Genomic DNA, 16,737 nt, shown 5'->3' with positions numbered 1-16,737 from the left:
AGGTTTATAAATAGAACTTAGCACTCGGAAGGCCACTGTGAAATTGAAGTGGAAAAATGATACTTGGATATGAAATGCACTAAGTACTTAGCTCCTGCACTGTAAGAAGGTTCAGTTTCATCTTACTGAGTAGACACTTAGGGCTCTGACTGTTAACTACCCGTTAAGCAGTTTTCCATGAATATTTATGGCAGCCTTCTTGAATGGCTTGAGTTCTGGGCTGTGAGCACACAACACTACCTGGGAGGGTGGCAGTGTAGGACATTAGTGCCTGATGGCAGAGGTGCTCAGGGATGCTTGTCTGCCTCCCTCACACCTAGAACCCAGGGCCTGCTTGGGCCGTGAGCCCGGAGGACCCCTCACATAGGTGCCCTCCCTCTAGCTGGCCAGGACATATGTCGTCCTTCCCACTTTGAGCCAGGCTTTCTTGTTGGCAGTCTTCATAGAATCTCTAGCTTGGTGCTTTCTTGCCCAGCCCCTTCTCACAGCAGGACTGTTCTTTCTAGTGCCCCAACCTTGAGAGGAAATCTTTAACTTTAGACTGACTGTAACTGTATGACTCTGTTTTGAGCCCAAAACTGCCTCAGTGTAATTTTCTGTATCCTTCTCACCTAACTTTACCTCCATCCTAACCTATCTCTGTCCCCAAACCTTACTTTTCCCTCCCCACAGAACCCAGTTTTATTTCCGCCAATCTGATTCTGCCTTCTACCTGGCGTTACATGACTTCCCCCATTCTAATGGGGTTTTGATATCATTTTGTATTAATATAGTTGTGTTTGTATCCCTAAGCATCATGTTTCTTTTTTCTTGTTGAGTTTCTAGAGAAAGTGTCATATCATATATAGTACTGTCATTCTTTTTTAGTTGGCATTGCTTCTAAGATTCATTTTCATTGTTTTCTTAGTCTGTGTCCCAGTTATTAACTCTGTCCCTGATACTGACACAAATATCTTTGTTCAACAGAAATTCTTGATTAAAAATTCTTTGTATCCCCATTCTCTGGTGCAGTTCTTTTTCTTTTTTAACCATAGTAGATGGCCTGCATTGTGATGATGATGTTGAAAATATCATTAGAGACTAGACAGATATAGACAGGCAAGAGACAGTAGATTGATTATCCCATTAGTGAATAGAATATATTCTACTGACACACCTAAATTTTCAGATGATTTGTTACTGGGGAAGAAACGATGCAGGGACTTAATGGTGTGTTCAGAAACAGGGCATCCTTCCTACTGCGCCTTAGCCAGGCTTTTCCTCCCTCCTGTTTTGCACCTCCACTGTGTGTCCGGGTTTTTAGTGGGTTTTGTTCCCACCTCTTCACCTCTCTCAGGGAGTGCCCAATCCGGGGAAAGAGAGTCGCACCTGCCTGAGGCTTGAGGCCCCTGCTGTCAGCCCCCTTCCCATGGGTGAGCTGGGGAAACTGAACTCAGGGCAGGAACCACCAAGTTTGGTTTGCAGGCAGTAAGTTGCACATGTCTAGGGGGCACCAGACCCTGGCCTCAGCCTATATAGACCACCATACATGACAGCCCTTACTAGGGCTCTTTTCTTGACGCAATCCAGGTGCTGGCCTGCCCATCCAAGCCCTGCATCTGAGATTGGCCGTCATGGAACTTACCATCTAGTGAGGAAGACAACGGTAGAAGGACTACTAAGTAGATCAGTAAAGTATTAGTAAATTGTATGCTGAATGCTATGAAAGTAGGGTGGTCAGGGAAGGGCTTCTGAAGAAGTGATGTTTTAGCTGAGGCCTTGATGCTAAGCCAACCAGCACTGAGGACACCTGGTTCATGTCTAATGTCTTAACCGAGGCTAGATTTGTTAGGGGGGTTCACTAATGGATGCTTGATTATACACGAAGGGGCGGTAATGGTGATACAGAGATGTCACAGCATAACCCAGTGGGAAATTGTACAGGGGTAAGGAAGCCTGTGTTCAAGTTTGTACTTGGTGTCTTACTAGCTGAGAGCTCCGGGAAGATCACTCGGCCTTTCCAAACTTCAGCTTTATCCTCTTTAAAATGAGAAGTCTGGCACCAATAGTCTCATGAGTCCTAAGCAAGAGATAACATGGCCAAGAGTTTTGTACACCATTCGAGCATGATGTGAGTAGGTGGTGGTCATTAATTACAATGAAAAGTAGTAAGGCATGAGCCGCCCTCAGAATATGATTGAGTACCAGGCATTAAGAGTTGTGAGGTCAAAGAAGGGAAAATAAGTTTGAACTGGAATAGCTTCAGACAGCTGTAAAGTAGAAAGGAATAAAGAAACAAGCCCTGTGTCGCTTGAGCGTCGTGAACAAAGAGAAGAGTGGCACGTGATAAAGCTGGAAAGAGAGGTGCTGGTTCACGGAGGGCATTGAACATGATCCCAGAGCTGGGATCTTGGAAGCAGAGGGGTGCCATTGGACGGCTTAAAGCAGGAGGAGAGGTTTGATCCAATATTCACGACAAAAGGTCATATAAAAAGGTTGCCTTACAGAAGGATGACAGTGAGGGTTAGAAAGCTGCTATTGCAATGCTTGTCAGAGATGATGATGGCTGGGACTAGGAGGTCCAGAGAAGAGAGCCGTCTGTACTGGGAGGTGAATTCAATAGGGCATGCTGGCTGGAGGGAAAGGGAGGAATCCACAGTCACTCCCAGGTTTCTGGCTGAAGTGGGTGAGTGGAGGCTGGTGCCACTTACACAGAGAAGGCCTGGGTCGGGGCACGGTGGTGAGTGGAGGCTGGTGCCACTTACACAGAGAAGGCATGGGTCAGGGCACGGGAAGTGACAGTGAGGCTTCGGCCCCAGGAACCCTGCAGGTTCAAGGTTAAAGCAAGTGCCCGCCCTCCGGGAGCTCTCAGTTCAGTGACTGATGTGTGGACGCACTGTGGCAGTTAGAACAGGGGGTTCCAGGTGGGAGGATGGTGGTGCCACACCCGTCCACAGGTGGAGGGCCTGGCCTCATTGTCACAGCCGGGGCTTCTCTCAGTCAGAATCGGCTGAAGCAGTGCTTTCCTGATGGTTCTGTGTGCGCATTGCTGATGGGGAGGCCACGGGTGATGAATTATTCTCTGCAGGAAACCCAAACAAGACAACACTTCAGCGGGGTGTCCCCGCAGTTCCCGCAGCGTCTCCCTGCTGATCAGTGCTCTGCAGTGTGGACCTCAGGTGCCTGGACAGCCACCTTTTCCACTCTCCAAAAATGGGGATGGGGAGAGAGGTTGGCCTTGCTCAGGGAGCTTCAAGTGCTGCAGTGATTTGGTGGGAAACTTCTACCAGAAGAGCAGGTCGTTTAGCAGCAATTAAATCCCGCCTCTCAGATGTCACAGACAGGGATCCAGTGTGAACCAGGGAGAGTCTGTGGTGCACGTGTTGGTTACTGGTGTTTTACCTGGAAGCTGGAGAGTGGCTGGTACCTGACCGGGAGTCCTGTGCTCTTGCCTGACGCACAGGCCTTCAAGGGGCTTTTCCTGCTTAGGGTGGTGCTGCCTTCCTGAAGACAGCCTGGGCCTGAGTAACGGCTGGTATTTCACGGTATGAAATGCCATGGCCATGGGTTAAGTTTTCTAAATACAGGCAGACCTTGTTTTATTGCCCTTTGCTGTATTGTGCTTCACAGATAATGCCTTTTTTTTTTTTTTACAAACTGAAGGTTCTTGGCAACCCTGTGTCAAGCAAGTCTATTGGCACCATTTTTCCAATAGCATTTACTCACTTCAAATCTCTGTGTCACATTTTGGTAATTCTTGCAGTATTTCAAACTTTTTCACAGTTATTCTATTTGTTACCATGATCTGCGATCAATGATCTTTGATGTTACCATTGTAATTGTTTTGGGGTGCTACGAACCACACCCATGTAAGAGGGTGAAGTTAATTGATAAATGTTTTGTGTGTTCTGCCTGTTCCTCCAACCAGCCGTTCCCCCATCTCTCCCCCTCTCCTCGGGCCTCCCTATTTCCTGAGACACAATATTTTTTTATTTTTCCCCTAACTTGCCCCTCCCCCCTTCCTTCTTCCCTCTGTTTTTTTTTTTTTTAACATCTTTATTGGAGTATAATTGCTTTACAATGGTGTGTTAGTTTCTGCTTTATAACAAAGTGAATCAGTTATGCATAGACATATGTTCCCATATCTCTTCCCTCTCACGTCTCCCTCCCTCCCTCCCTCCCTATCCCACCCCTCTAGGTGGTCACAAAGCACCGAGCTGATCTCCCTGTGCTATACGGCTGCTTCCCACTAGCTATCTATTTTACGTTTGGTAGTGTATATATGTCCATGCCACTCTCTCACTTTGTCACAGCTTATTTTTATTTTTTATTTTTTTCCAAGACACTATATTGAACTTAGGCCAATTAATAACCCTACAATGGCTCTGAGTGTTCAAGTGAAAGGAGGAGTCAGTCGCTGCAGCAAACTGCACTGTGGTCTTGTTTTAAGAAACGGTCACAGCTGTCCCAGCCTTCAGCACCACCACTCTGACCAGTCAGCAGCAGGACGCCCCCCCAAGCAAAAAGATTACAGCTGGCTGAAGGCTCAGATGGTGGTTAGCATTTTTTTTTTGCAATGAAGTATTTTTAAATTAAGGTATGTACATTGTTTTTTTTAGACATAATGCCATTGTGCACTTAATAGACTACAGTATAGTGTAAACATAACTTACGTGTACTGGGAAACCAAAAAATTCATGTGACGCTTTACTGTGATATTCTCTTTATTGGGATATTTGCCTTATTGTGGTGGTCTGGAAACGAACCTGCGATATCTCCAAGGAATGCCTGTAAAGGGAACCTCACTGGGCTCAGGAGAAAAGGACCGACTGAAAAGCACATGGACCCAAGTTGTCAGCTAAGCCATGTCTGTAACTGGGCCGAATGGATGGAGCCATACCTTGGTTGTGTTTTTGAAGGACACTGGGTAGAATTCCATGCTCATAAATATCTCCCCCACAACCAGCCCTAAGTAATGGAAGTTTGAAACTGAGAGCTTTTCCCCACCCACTCTTCCTGTTACAATTTTGATCACGGAATCATCGAATGTCAGAGACAGATTAAATCACTGGGGGAGTCCATGTCACAACCTTGTACTTGACAAGATGAAAAGACAGAGGCCCAGAGAAAAGAAGTGACCCAAGGTCACACAGCAAGTAAAATGACCACACAGGGCCTGACATCAATATGGGATGAGAGGTGACAATGCCTCACAAGTGGCACAAAGCAAATGACGTGAGACTTTAGAAGGCAGAGAAATAATTGCCTGCTGGGCTGCCTGAGACAGGTCGGACTTCAGTAGAAGGGTGTATGTTGAAGGTGATTTCAGGTAGGGGGAAAACCATAAATGGCAGTGCTGGGAAAGTGTGCAGTTTCAGAGACTGACGCGTAGCTCATTTTGTCTGGACTATAATACCCTCATCTTATACAAAGTGTAGAGATCGTTTCATATAATCTTGCAGCAAATCTGTAAGATGGGGGTATCCTCTGTAATGTGGTTAAGGCTTACAAAGAGCCTGCTGATGGCTTGATGGCTGAACCAGGACTTAGACAAGATCCTTAGACCAAAAGCCCGGTGTTCTGTTCTTAGCACCATAGTCTGCCGACGCTTATCAAGGGCTTTAGCGTTGGGATGTGCATTGTGGAGGGGTTCAACTAAGGAGTTTGGACTTGATTCGGTAAGCGATGAGTAGTTAACTTTTTTTGAGCAGGGAGAGCGTGATTAGAGCTGTGCTTTAGACATTTAATCTGGCAGGAATGTTAGGTTGAATTAGAGACCTAGGTCCCTAAGTCAAGGTGACCACCTAGAAGAGCATGAGCATGGTTGGGGATCAAAGTCATAAGAGACTGGACTGAGATAATCTGAGGGTCAGGAGGTCAACTCCCTTGTCCAAAGTCAGACAGCTAACCAGTGCACGTGAGCTTCAAAGTCAAGTTTGTTTTTACTACCCGTATTCTGGTCTTGTGTTCTCTAGTTGAGTAGGAAGCAAAGCTAATATGGGTAGAACAGACTGAAGATGCTGTTACACATCATCCCCAAGGCCAGCTTATGGGCCGTTACAAATAGTGTACAGATACGTCATGTGCACCCGGCCATGTAGTAGACTAAGAATGGGCGTAGGTAGGATGTGCAGAAGTGCAGTGAAACTAAATAAAAATCATCAATTTTAAAAAATATTTTAAGTTGGTCTCAGTAAGGGGAGTTGTTAAAAGGGCCTTGTTGGTCTAAGAAGAGTTGAATTTCCCTGACTTTAGTCTTATCAGCATCAATTTGACTATCCACCAAATTAGGTGGGAGTTAGCACTAATGGTCGTTGCCCAGACTCCCTCATGCCCAAGAGCCTCGAGTGTAAAGATTTGAAACACTTGGGGATGTTTATAACCCCTGATAATAGTTTGGCCACGTATATGCATTTTCATCAAAACACCAAAGTTAGCTTCCATGTCCTGCCAGTTTTTTGTTTCCCTGCCTTGATTCCCTCTCTTTGTGAGGTCCTGACACTTTGTTGTCACGTGAAGTAGCCCTGCCTTTTTGCCTTTCTGGCCACCTACACTTGGAATAGCCTGCTTGGTCCTCAAAATTTTCTGCCACTTGTATGAGTCATTCTCTTTCCTGAGCAGTGTGTGACTTTTCACTCATTTCCCAGTGATGCACAGGGCAATGCCCATCTTGACACAGCAAGTGAAAAGTGACAGGTGTCACTGGTCTGTACCACCTTTTTTGTGCCAGATGTAGTATGTTATCTAGGTCTCTTCGCAGTTCAGTTCCCTCTGTGTGCTGTGTTGCCGCAGGGAGCCTGGCAGCACTCACGACCCCCAGCCCCCCACCAATCTGATTAATTCTCTCCTGGCATCCACATATTGCTCCCAGGGATCCTTATTAAGTTCTTTGGACAGTATATACCTCCCCATTTGATGTGGTTCTCTGAAGAGGACTAAGTCTTAGACACAACCTGTGCTCATCCTTTTTAGGTTAAACATACAGACTTTGAGCAAAACTCCAAACTTTTGGGTATGGCTCCTACAATTTAGTTCTCCTTGTTGCAGATTCAGGTGGTTTTAAAGGTGGCATCAAACTTTGTTCTCTTTCATAGGTCTAAAGCCCAGCTTGTTAGACCCTTAGTCACTGGGGATGGTTGTGCTTCTGAGCAGTTCTCTAAGGAGTTGATTATGATGGTATTGAGAAGAGGAGGGGTGATACCTGTCCTGGTCCCCAGGGTCCAGTGGATGTCATATCAAATTTAAACAACAAGTGAGAATGGGAACTGTAGGCATCCACAGGCTTCTTCAGAGGCCACCTTTCAATATGAGGTTTTCACAGAACCAAGGAGAGGAGAAACACACTCTCATGACCGTGGTATCCTAGAGCTACAAGGGCTCTCCGAAAGCCACTTCTTATTCCATCCTCCAAATACTAGGTGAGATTCTATGTAACTTTTCAGGTAATTGGTTGTATAGCCTATTTGAAAGATAATTTTTTCAGCTTCATCCTCTCAATAGCATCTACTAGCCACCTGTATTCACTCAGGTCCCTCTCCACTTAATGATGGTGTATGTGAGCTGAGACTGCTCAGCTCGTTGCTGACCTTGAAGAGCAGCTGAAGGTTAAGGTTTCTTCAGCCCAGCTACTGCACCTGACTCTCCCCCGGGGTCCCCCCTTTCAAACCGGTTCTTGTCTGTCTTTCTAGTTCACCTCTAGTTGACATCCGTGTCATCACACCACTTTTTCAGCTTCTCAGCTGTTGGCCCAGAAGCAGGGCCAACATTCACCCACCTGTGCTGATCAGGTACAATCTACCTGTGCTGATAATTACCAAGGTGGGGCAGGCCGTTCTTTCTGTAGCCAGCCCTGCCCAGGAAGCCACAGGAGCTGGTGTTAGGAGTACTGGGCTGGTGCCAGGAGACCTGTGTTCTAAACCTGACTTCACACTTCTCGGTTTCTTCACCTGGAAAGGAAGAGGGCTGGTTGATCCCTAAGTTGGCTTCTCCTCCAGCATAATATTTTATCTCGGGTGTATTCTCTATGCCAGGCACTGTTAAAGGTACTGCAGATTGAAAGCGAAGTGCCTGCCGTCCTCCTGGCAGTGCATTTGTGGGCTGGAGGTAGATGGCTGAGTATAGCTCTTGCAAGCAATTCGTTCCCCAAACTCGTGGCCCAGATGTTTGTTCTTACTCCCTGCTTGGACATCCATGTTCCTTGGAGACCAGATAGGCTGCGTTTTCCATTACTTGTCTGTCTTGTATCTGTCTCGAAGGGATACATACAGATACATTTTATCTGATGTAGAGTATCTACTCTCTGCCTCCCATTTAGTTTGACTGAACTCCCTCTTATTGCAATCGATAGCTGTTTTATCTAATTTCTGGGAAACTTGAGGCAAGATCAGCCTGGTGGTTAGTAGCATGCCCTTTGTGATAGATCTACATGAACAAAAATGTTCAGAACTGTGTCTGCTGGCATGCTAGGCTCAAATACAAGAGGAGAAGAAAAGAACCTTGCTCTTGAAGAAAGTGGCACAAGATGGGCATGTAACAGAAAGGCGAGATTATGTAACTGAAAGTGTATATTTATGTAAGTTCTCAGGGGATGTCTGTGTAAGGGAGTGGTCTGTGGGGTACTGCCTCCAGAGAGAGCTTGGGAGAGTGACCCGACGGCTACATCCTCGTTCCCTCAGGTCATAAAATAGGATTTGTAAGCCCTTCTCAGAGCTTCTTTCTCCCACTTTCAGATCTTGTGCAAGCAAGCGTATGAAGGAAGGTGGGCTATTTTTATGCTGCCCCTCACATTTACTCCTAAACGAGGGAAAGATGCTCCTGATTGGGTTCGGGCCCTTGTCAACAGTGTCACTGGAAGGCGACAGTGTCATTGGAAGGCGACCATGCCTTTCCACGGCCAGCGACTGACCGAGGCTTTTTCCTTTGCAGAGATGAGAAGAACCAGTCCATCATAGTCAGCGGGGAGTCTGGAGCCGGCAAGACCGTGTCGGCCAAGTACGCCATGCGCTATTTCGCCACGGTTAGTGGCTCGGCCAGTGACACCAACATCGAAGAGAAGGTCCTGGCGTCCAGTCCCATCATGGAGGTAAAGCCATGCAAATGTCCTTGGCCTTCTTGGCTGGAGTCCCTTCTGCTGGCACTAAGACTGCTGAGCGTCCGGCCTCGCGTGGCCGATCACAGAGTTCTTGGAAGCCACTCACGTGGTCAGCATTCGTGCCTCTCCCCAAGAACCCATTGTCCACTGCTGAGGGAAGAATTTCAGAGGTGTGCCTAAAACCACAGATGTGGGAATATTCTGACCTGGTAGCCCAGGTCCCCAATATTGGATAGAGTGACCTCTTCATGTTTTCCTTGTTCCTTGACTCTGCTGAATACTGTTGTGACAGTCCTCCCCCATCTACAGCCATCTCTGCTGTGTTCCTCCCCCCTGCTGCCATCCTGTGTCAGCAAATCAGTGTCCCACCAAAACCATCTGATGCTATGAAGGTCTGCTGAATCAGGAGGGCAGTCTTCATGGCGGTGAGGAGGCCTAGATAAAAGATTCCCCTTTTTCCCAAAAAATATTTGGACGCTTTATCTTTGGGTGGGGAGATAGAGTCAAAAGCTATGTGACGACACAGAATCTGTTGAAGATCCTCAGAAAATGTTACCTTTGTTGGCATGGACAGGTCTTGCCTGTCTCTTCACCACCCCTACCTCCCAGCTGGGTGGCCTCAGAGCGGCCGATGCAAGTGCAGGGCCAGAGATATTTCCAAAACCTTGGGTCTAGCTATAGTAAACCATGTTATAGGGTCAGAACTCCATTTCTCTTTTTCTTCCGTTCCTTATAAAAGCTTCATTCTCATGGAGTTGAGCTAAATGGCTGCACAGTCCCTGAGCCAGCTTTGATTTCCTGCCTTTGAAGCTGAGGCTCTTCATTATTGTCTGGGCTGCAGTCTGGTAGGAGTAGGCCCTTCTGCCAGCCCCGAACAGCCCCTTTGTTTCAATAAGAGGAAATTCGGTTGAGGCCAAAAGCTGCCAAAACAGCATCAGGTTTGTCTGCACAGCCTTGAGCCCCGTCGATTACGACACAAAGCACCAGTGTGGTTGGTCCTTCAGATTATTTTGGAGCTGGGGGAACAAGAACCTGCCTGGACCTTCCCAGGTCCCCTCTCTCTCCCTCTTCCTTTACCAAGTGCAGGAGTAAATTGAGTCTCAGTTCATAGGAGCTCGTCGATTATCCACGCAAACTCTCCTGCCTACAGAGTTGCATTATCCAGAGAACTTTTACTCTCTGCTGAGTAATCAGACACACTGTGTTCACTAAGAATTAGACAAAAGCAAGTTTTGGTATCTGCTCTTGTATGAATTGGGAAATGGTCAATACAGTTGAAGGCATTTTTACCAAACAGATAAAAACAAACAAAAAAACACTTTTATTAGATTACAGTTGTTCTTAAACTTGACTGTGCATCAGAATCGCCTGGAGGCCTTGTTAAAGCAGGTAGCTGGGCACCACCCCCAGAGTTTCTGGTTCAGAAGGGCCTGAGAATCTGCATTTCTCACAAGTTCCTAGGTGATCCTGATGCTGCGGATCTGGGTCCTACACCTGTTTGAGAACCATTTATTGAATAAATATTAAAAAGGTAGGAAGGAGTCACTGGAAAATATGGAAGAAAAGGGAATAATCCCCCATGATCCTACAGCCTGCTAATAATTGTTCCATATTTTGGTATATTTCCTTCCAGCTTTTTCACTGAATATTATAGTATATGCCTTGTCCCCATATTATTAAGCTTTTTACAAACTTATTGGCTGCAAACATACATTAATAGATGGTTTTACCATAATTTAACTTCCTTTTGTCAGACATTTAGTTGGTAGCCCCTTTGCTCATAGCATTTATTCTAAGCCCCAAGGTGGCGGCCTGGCCATGGCCTGGATTCAGGAGACGATCATGGACTTGAGTCCACACCCCACCTTGGGCTGTCTACTGCACTTAAATGGAGGCAGCTAAGACAGCACTCTACGATTAGCATCACGTTTCATCTTAGGTGGGAGTGAGACCAGGATTTCAGCTTTTCCTTTGCCTCTGAGTTTCAAAATTCAGTTCATCTTTTAGGTAGTAAGATTGCAGAGACACAGAGTGCCTCTTCTTTTGGAGATAAAGTACGTAGTTATTCTGGACAAAACAGGGAAGGGAAGAAACCTGTTTGATCTCTGGTGACTGAACACAGTTCTTGTTAGCCAAGATAGGAATTTAGTGAAGACAGATCACCACATTATTAAGCAGGTACAAGACACAGGGGAAATGATTTTTTTTAATTTTATTGTTTTGTTGTAATAAAACATACGTAATGTAAAATTTATCACCTTAACCATTTTAAGTGTGCAGTTGAGTGGTATTAAGTACATTCACAGTGTTGTGCAACCATCACCACCATCCATTTCCAGAATTTTTTTTTAATCATCCAAACAGAAACTCTGTACCCATTCAGCAATAACGTCCTATTCTCCCCTCTACTCAGCCTCTGGTAACCTCTATTCTAACTTCTGTCCCTGTGAATTTGCCTCTTTGGTGTCTCTCATACAAGTGGAATCCTATGACATCAGTCCTCTTGTGTCAGGCTGATTTCACTTAGCATAATGTTTCCAAGGTTCATCCTGTTGTAGCATGCATCAGGACTTTGTGGGGTTTTTTTAATGGCTGCATAACATTTTGTTGCATGTATATATCACATTTTGTTTATCCATTCCTGCGCTGATAGTTGGGTTGTGTCCACCTTTTGGCCAGTGTGAATAATGCTGCTGTGAACATCGGCGTGCACCTGTTTGGGTCGCTGCTTTGGGAATGTTTATTAAATGACCGTGATCTGAAATGATCTAATGTTTTCAGTATCTGTTATAGCTTGAGTAGGCTGGTGGACTGCTGGGGAGGCATGGAAGAAATGTGAGAGCAACATGCACACCCCTAGAGAAGGAGAGTGTGTACATGACCCAGCCCAACCTTGCGTGATGTCACGTAAACAAATGCTACAGTGGTTTGAGCTCAAAACATTACATTTCTACAGTTGTGCAAATTGGTACTTTGAAAATTATGTGGGTAAGTCCAGAGGGCTCATTCTGTCAAGTACAGAGTTCTGTTATCATAGAGACTATCCCTTGAGCTGTTATTGAGTGTTACATTTGAGAGAAATATTGGACATGAACATGGGAAGGAAGAATTATTGCCAGGAAGAACTCTAGGTGGAATTAGAGTGTTGCCAAGCAGAGAAAGAGCAGCTTCTGCTCTGCCAAGACCCAACTTTTCACAAGTTCAGAGTCTTACTTGGGCCCTCGTGTCAGGAAACCCAGTCGGCTTTGTGGCTCCTCAGAGGGTTACAACCAGTGCACGTCATGTTTTAATCAGGGCACAGCTGATTACTGATGGCTCCAGTCCTGTCCCGGGGAAGGCTGGCACCTCCCAACGAAGCAATCAGTTACGGTCATGTCATCACCTCATTATTTCTGCAGGCCAGCCGCTGCAGATGCCTCCTAGGGAGTCGGAGAGTTGAGGGCCGTCTGAGGAGGCGGAATTCCCAGTGGACTGCGCTAAGTGGCAGTTGTTTGAATTAAAGGTGGCTTGAGGGTGGATTGGGATTGGCTGGGGTGGATTGGGATGATTTATTGTCAGCGCCAGAACTCTCTGACCCCATTCTGTTTAAGAGCTTGTCAGCATCCTGGGAGTGATTTGTTCACAAGTCTGCACTGATTAAAAAGATATTGCTAGCCAAGAGACTGATAGAGCAGGGACAGAACCCAAGCCCAGCCCAGAGGGGTCACATGGCTTCTTGGGCTGACTGGAGTCTGCAGGCATACAACTCTAGGAGCCCCAGAGACTCCCCTCAACCTGGGAGAAAGAAAGGGGGCTAGGGGTACAGTGAGCAAAATTGACAGAAACTAAGACCAGTTACTATGTAATTTTCAGGGTTTGACTTTTTTTTTAAGCTGAAGAAGCAAGAAGGCCTACAACTATTAACCTATTCATACAAGAATCCGCCCCCAACATACCTTACCTTCTCCTCTTGTTTTCTCTCATGTTTCAACACACTCTAGCCATTCCTCATTTGTTGGGGCTCTCACATACCTCTCTCCCTTTGCCTACACTATATTTATAAATAAAATTCCTTTTCCTTCCCCACTGGTAAAATTCTACTCACCCTTTAAGATCCAATTCATCTTACACTTCTTTTTTTTTTTTTTTTTTAAAGGTACGATCAATCTTTTTTTTTTTTTTTTTTAATTTTTATTTATTTATTTATTTATTTATTTTTAATTTATGGCTATGTTGGGTCTTCGTTTCTGTGCGAGGGCTTTCTCTAGTTGTGGCAAGTGGGGACCACTCTTCATCGCTGTGCGCGGGCCTCTCACTATCGCGGCCTCTCTTGTTGCGGAGCACAGGCTCCAGACACGCAGGCTCAGTAATTGTGGCTCACGGGCCCAGCTGCTCCGCGGCATGTGGGATCTTCCCAGACCAGGGCTCGAACTCGTGTCCCCTGCATTAGCAGGCAGATTCTCAACCACTGCACCACCAGGGAAGCCCTCATCTTACACTTCTTAAAGCGTTTCCTGTTCTGCCAGCATGGGCTAATTTCTCCCTTCTCTGTTTCCACACTGGTTGATATGCATCTCGTTATTGTATAATCCCAATCATATTGAAGTGATTTGTTGCAGTCCATTTTTACTTTACTACATATTTGTATATGTATAAACCAGAAAAAAGGTAGTTCTTTTATATCACATATAAATGGTATCATATTCTGTTAACCACTTTGCAACTTGCTTTTCACTCATTGTTTTTTTATTTATCCATGTATCATGCTCTAGTTTAGTTTAACAGCTTTTTGGCATCCAATTTATGAATATTCCACATTTTATTTATCTCTTCCTCCTATTGGTAGACATTTAGATTGTATTTTTTTTTTTTTTTAAATAATTTCCTCCTCCTTTTAGCTACTTTTATTTTTATTTATTTATTTATTTTTGGTTGTGCTGGGTCTTCGGTTCGTGCGAGGGCTTTCTCTAGTTGCGGCAAGTGGGGGCCACTCTTCATCGCGGTGCGGGGACCGCTCTTCATCACGGTGCGCGGGCCTTTCACTATCGCGGCCCCTCCCGTTGCGGGGCACAGGCTCCAGACGCGCAGGCTCAGTAGTTGTGGCTCACGGGCCCAGCCGCTCCGTGGCATGTGGGATCTTCCCAGACCAGGGCTCGAACCCGTGTCCCCTGCATTAGCAGGCAGATTCTCAACCACTGCGCCACCAGGGAAGCCCTAGATTGTATTTTTTATTGTTAAATACAGCCTGCATTAAACATTCTTTTGCACACCCACTTGTACACTTGTGTGAGTTTCTCTAGGTAGTATCTAGAAGTACAGTTGCTGGATTGTTAGGTCCATATATGTTCAATTTTACTAGATGTGCCAAATTGTTCTTAAGAATGGCTGTTGCAGTTTACATTTGGACCAGCAGTGTATGAGAGTTCCTTTTTCCTCACATCCTCATCATCATTTCATAGTATCAAAGTTCTTTAGTTATTGCCACTCTGGACTGTCATTTTTGTCTACATTTCTCTGATTTCCACTGAGGTTGAGTATCTTATGTTTATTGGTCATGTGAGTTTCTTCCATGCATTCCCTGCATACATCATTTGTTCATTTTCCAAATTTTAACTATTTGTATCATAACTGTGTCTTTTGTTGGATTGTGGACTCAGAGTCAAAGCCTGGGTTTTTATCATATATAACAACTGGATTTGTTTTCCTCATGCATCAGAATGTTTTCTAAGTCAATAAGCAACAACAACAAAAAACCTAGCAAGGGTTTAAAAGATAAAGAACAACGTGCAGGTCCTTCACACACGTGTAGAAGTTGGAAGTTCTTCATGCCTAGAGTAGAGTTTATGGTTTGGTAGTAATAATACAAACAACCCCTTCCCTTTGTGGGTACCATTATATACTTTCAAAGTACTTGTAGGTCCATTATATCACTTCTCAAAGCAGCCTAGTGAGGTAAGGAGGATAGACCTTTTGGCAGTGATCTTTAGACTGTTGGCAAGCTTTCCCTAAGCTACCACAAGGAGTGATCTCAGATATGGTAACGGTTCTTGTTGCCATTTTAGAAATGACAAAATTCGAATTTTTTGAAATTTTGGAATCGAGATTTTTTTGTTTGAAACTAGATAATCCTTTAGAATTTTACACAAACTGGCCTTTGCTGATTGCACCCTCCTGATGTTGTTAACATGTTCCTTTGGCCTCTGTATACCCTTTGAAAGGGTAGTAAAATTTAGAGGCTTGATTAGATTTAGGTTTGTTTGTTTGCTCGTTTGTTCTTAAAATCCAAGAACCGTTTATTGGTGGTGTTATGTATTCCCATCAAGACGCACAGAATATTTAGGTGTCTTTTGGTGATGTCAGCAGCCATTGCTTATGCCTAGATCTATTAATTCATCAGGAGTTACAAAATGGTGACGTTCTCATTCTATTTTTCCTCTTGCATTTATCAACTGGAATAAGTTTAGGAAGAGAAACTTCTCCTTGCCAACTAGTTACGCTGATAGAGTTTACACAGGGAAGTTAGGATGGATGTTTGATTCCTTATCTACTGGTTGTCAGAGTAATGAGTTGGTTCCCTGCCATCCTCTGAAAGGCTTTTCTCCCCTTTCTTATGAAAAGGTAAAAGTGAGGATTCATGTCTTTGTCTTTATCCTTTGATTTGACCTGGCTGTTTGAGATGAGAGAAGTCACCCACATGGGTGGCAGCTCCTGTCTGGTGGTGAGTAGTTTGGAGAGTTGGAAAAGGACTGTGAAACCAAGTGGAATGAACACAGACTGTGGACTCATTTATATCTGAATTTATATCTTGGTGTTGGCACTTCCCAGCCATGTGACCCTGGGCACACTGCTTACCCTCTCTAAGCCTAAATTTTCCCATAAGTATGAGGAAAGTTGATAATGCCTCTCCCCTGGGATTCTTGTCTGGATTCAGGGAAACTAAAGGGATCCCAGCCCAGGACCTAGCTTGTGATGGAGGCCTGGGAAACCATCGCTTTTACCTGCATTTTAGGGAATACAGCCCTCCTTGCCACTTTTCAAACAGAATAGGCTTCCTGAAGTCTGACAGTGGCTTGTCACATGGTGCCTTGAAGGATCAGGGCTCTCTTGGAAGTGGGTGCAGTGAAGCCTCTGCTGAGATGATGAGGTTGGTGGGTGCTGAGGGGCATGAGTGATGACGTAAACTCCTCGGATTAGTCATCTCTTGACGGTCGTTTCAGCTTGGCCAGACTCCAGCCTCGCCCTGACCTTAGGGGCGTGTTCCATGCTCCATGGTTCCCTTCAGAGCGATGCAATGTACTGGGGTTACACTTTCCCCACTTTCCTACAGAGGTACACACTGTATATGTGATGTATAGGTTGCTGTATACACTTTAAACCCTAAAAGAAAAAAATATGTATTCATGACCCTAACAGGAGATTTTAGGGACCTACAGAGGCAAGTGACCTTCGAGGACAAGGACTTCAAAATTCTTATTTCACAGGAAAGAAAACCAAAACCCAAGTTCATCTATGCTTCCATTCACTCAGATGTTTTGAATGCCTGCTCTGTGCTGGGCACTGGAGTGAGTGCGGGAGGTCCCATGGGGAAGCAGACGTGCACACCCCGCTCTCACGGAGACAGGGTGGTGTCTCGTGGAGATGGGGGTTAGGGAAACAAGGGGACGTGCAGAGTGAGGCCTGGGAGAACA

At 45.3% G+C, this 16,737-nt stretch overlaps 1 protein-coding gene across 6 annotated transcripts in view; it reads left to right on the top strand.

Moving 5' to 3' along the window:
* The window catches only part of MYO5B (myosin VB), a 367,733-nt gene that overhangs the window by 196,267 nt on the left and 154,729 nt on the right, over nt 1–16,737 (top strand). For all 6 annotated transcript variants that reach the window (XM_036823444.1, XM_036823439.1, XM_036823438.1 and 3 more), the window contains exon 5: nt 8,905–9,061. In XM_036823444.1, the coding sequence (XP_036679339.1) occupies nt 8,905–9,061 (157 nt within the window). The remainder of the gene's footprint in view (nt 1–8,904; nt 9,062–16,737) is intronic.

The sequence above is a fragment of the Balaenoptera musculus genome, chromosome 14, assembly GCF_009873245.2.
Source record: "Balaenoptera musculus isolate JJ_BM4_2016_0621 chromosome 14, mBalMus1.pri.v3, whole genome shotgun sequence".
Taxonomy (NCBI): domain Eukaryota; kingdom Metazoa; phylum Chordata; class Mammalia; order Artiodactyla; family Balaenopteridae; genus Balaenoptera; species Balaenoptera musculus.
This window is presented reverse-complemented; position numbering and strand designations above follow the sequence as displayed.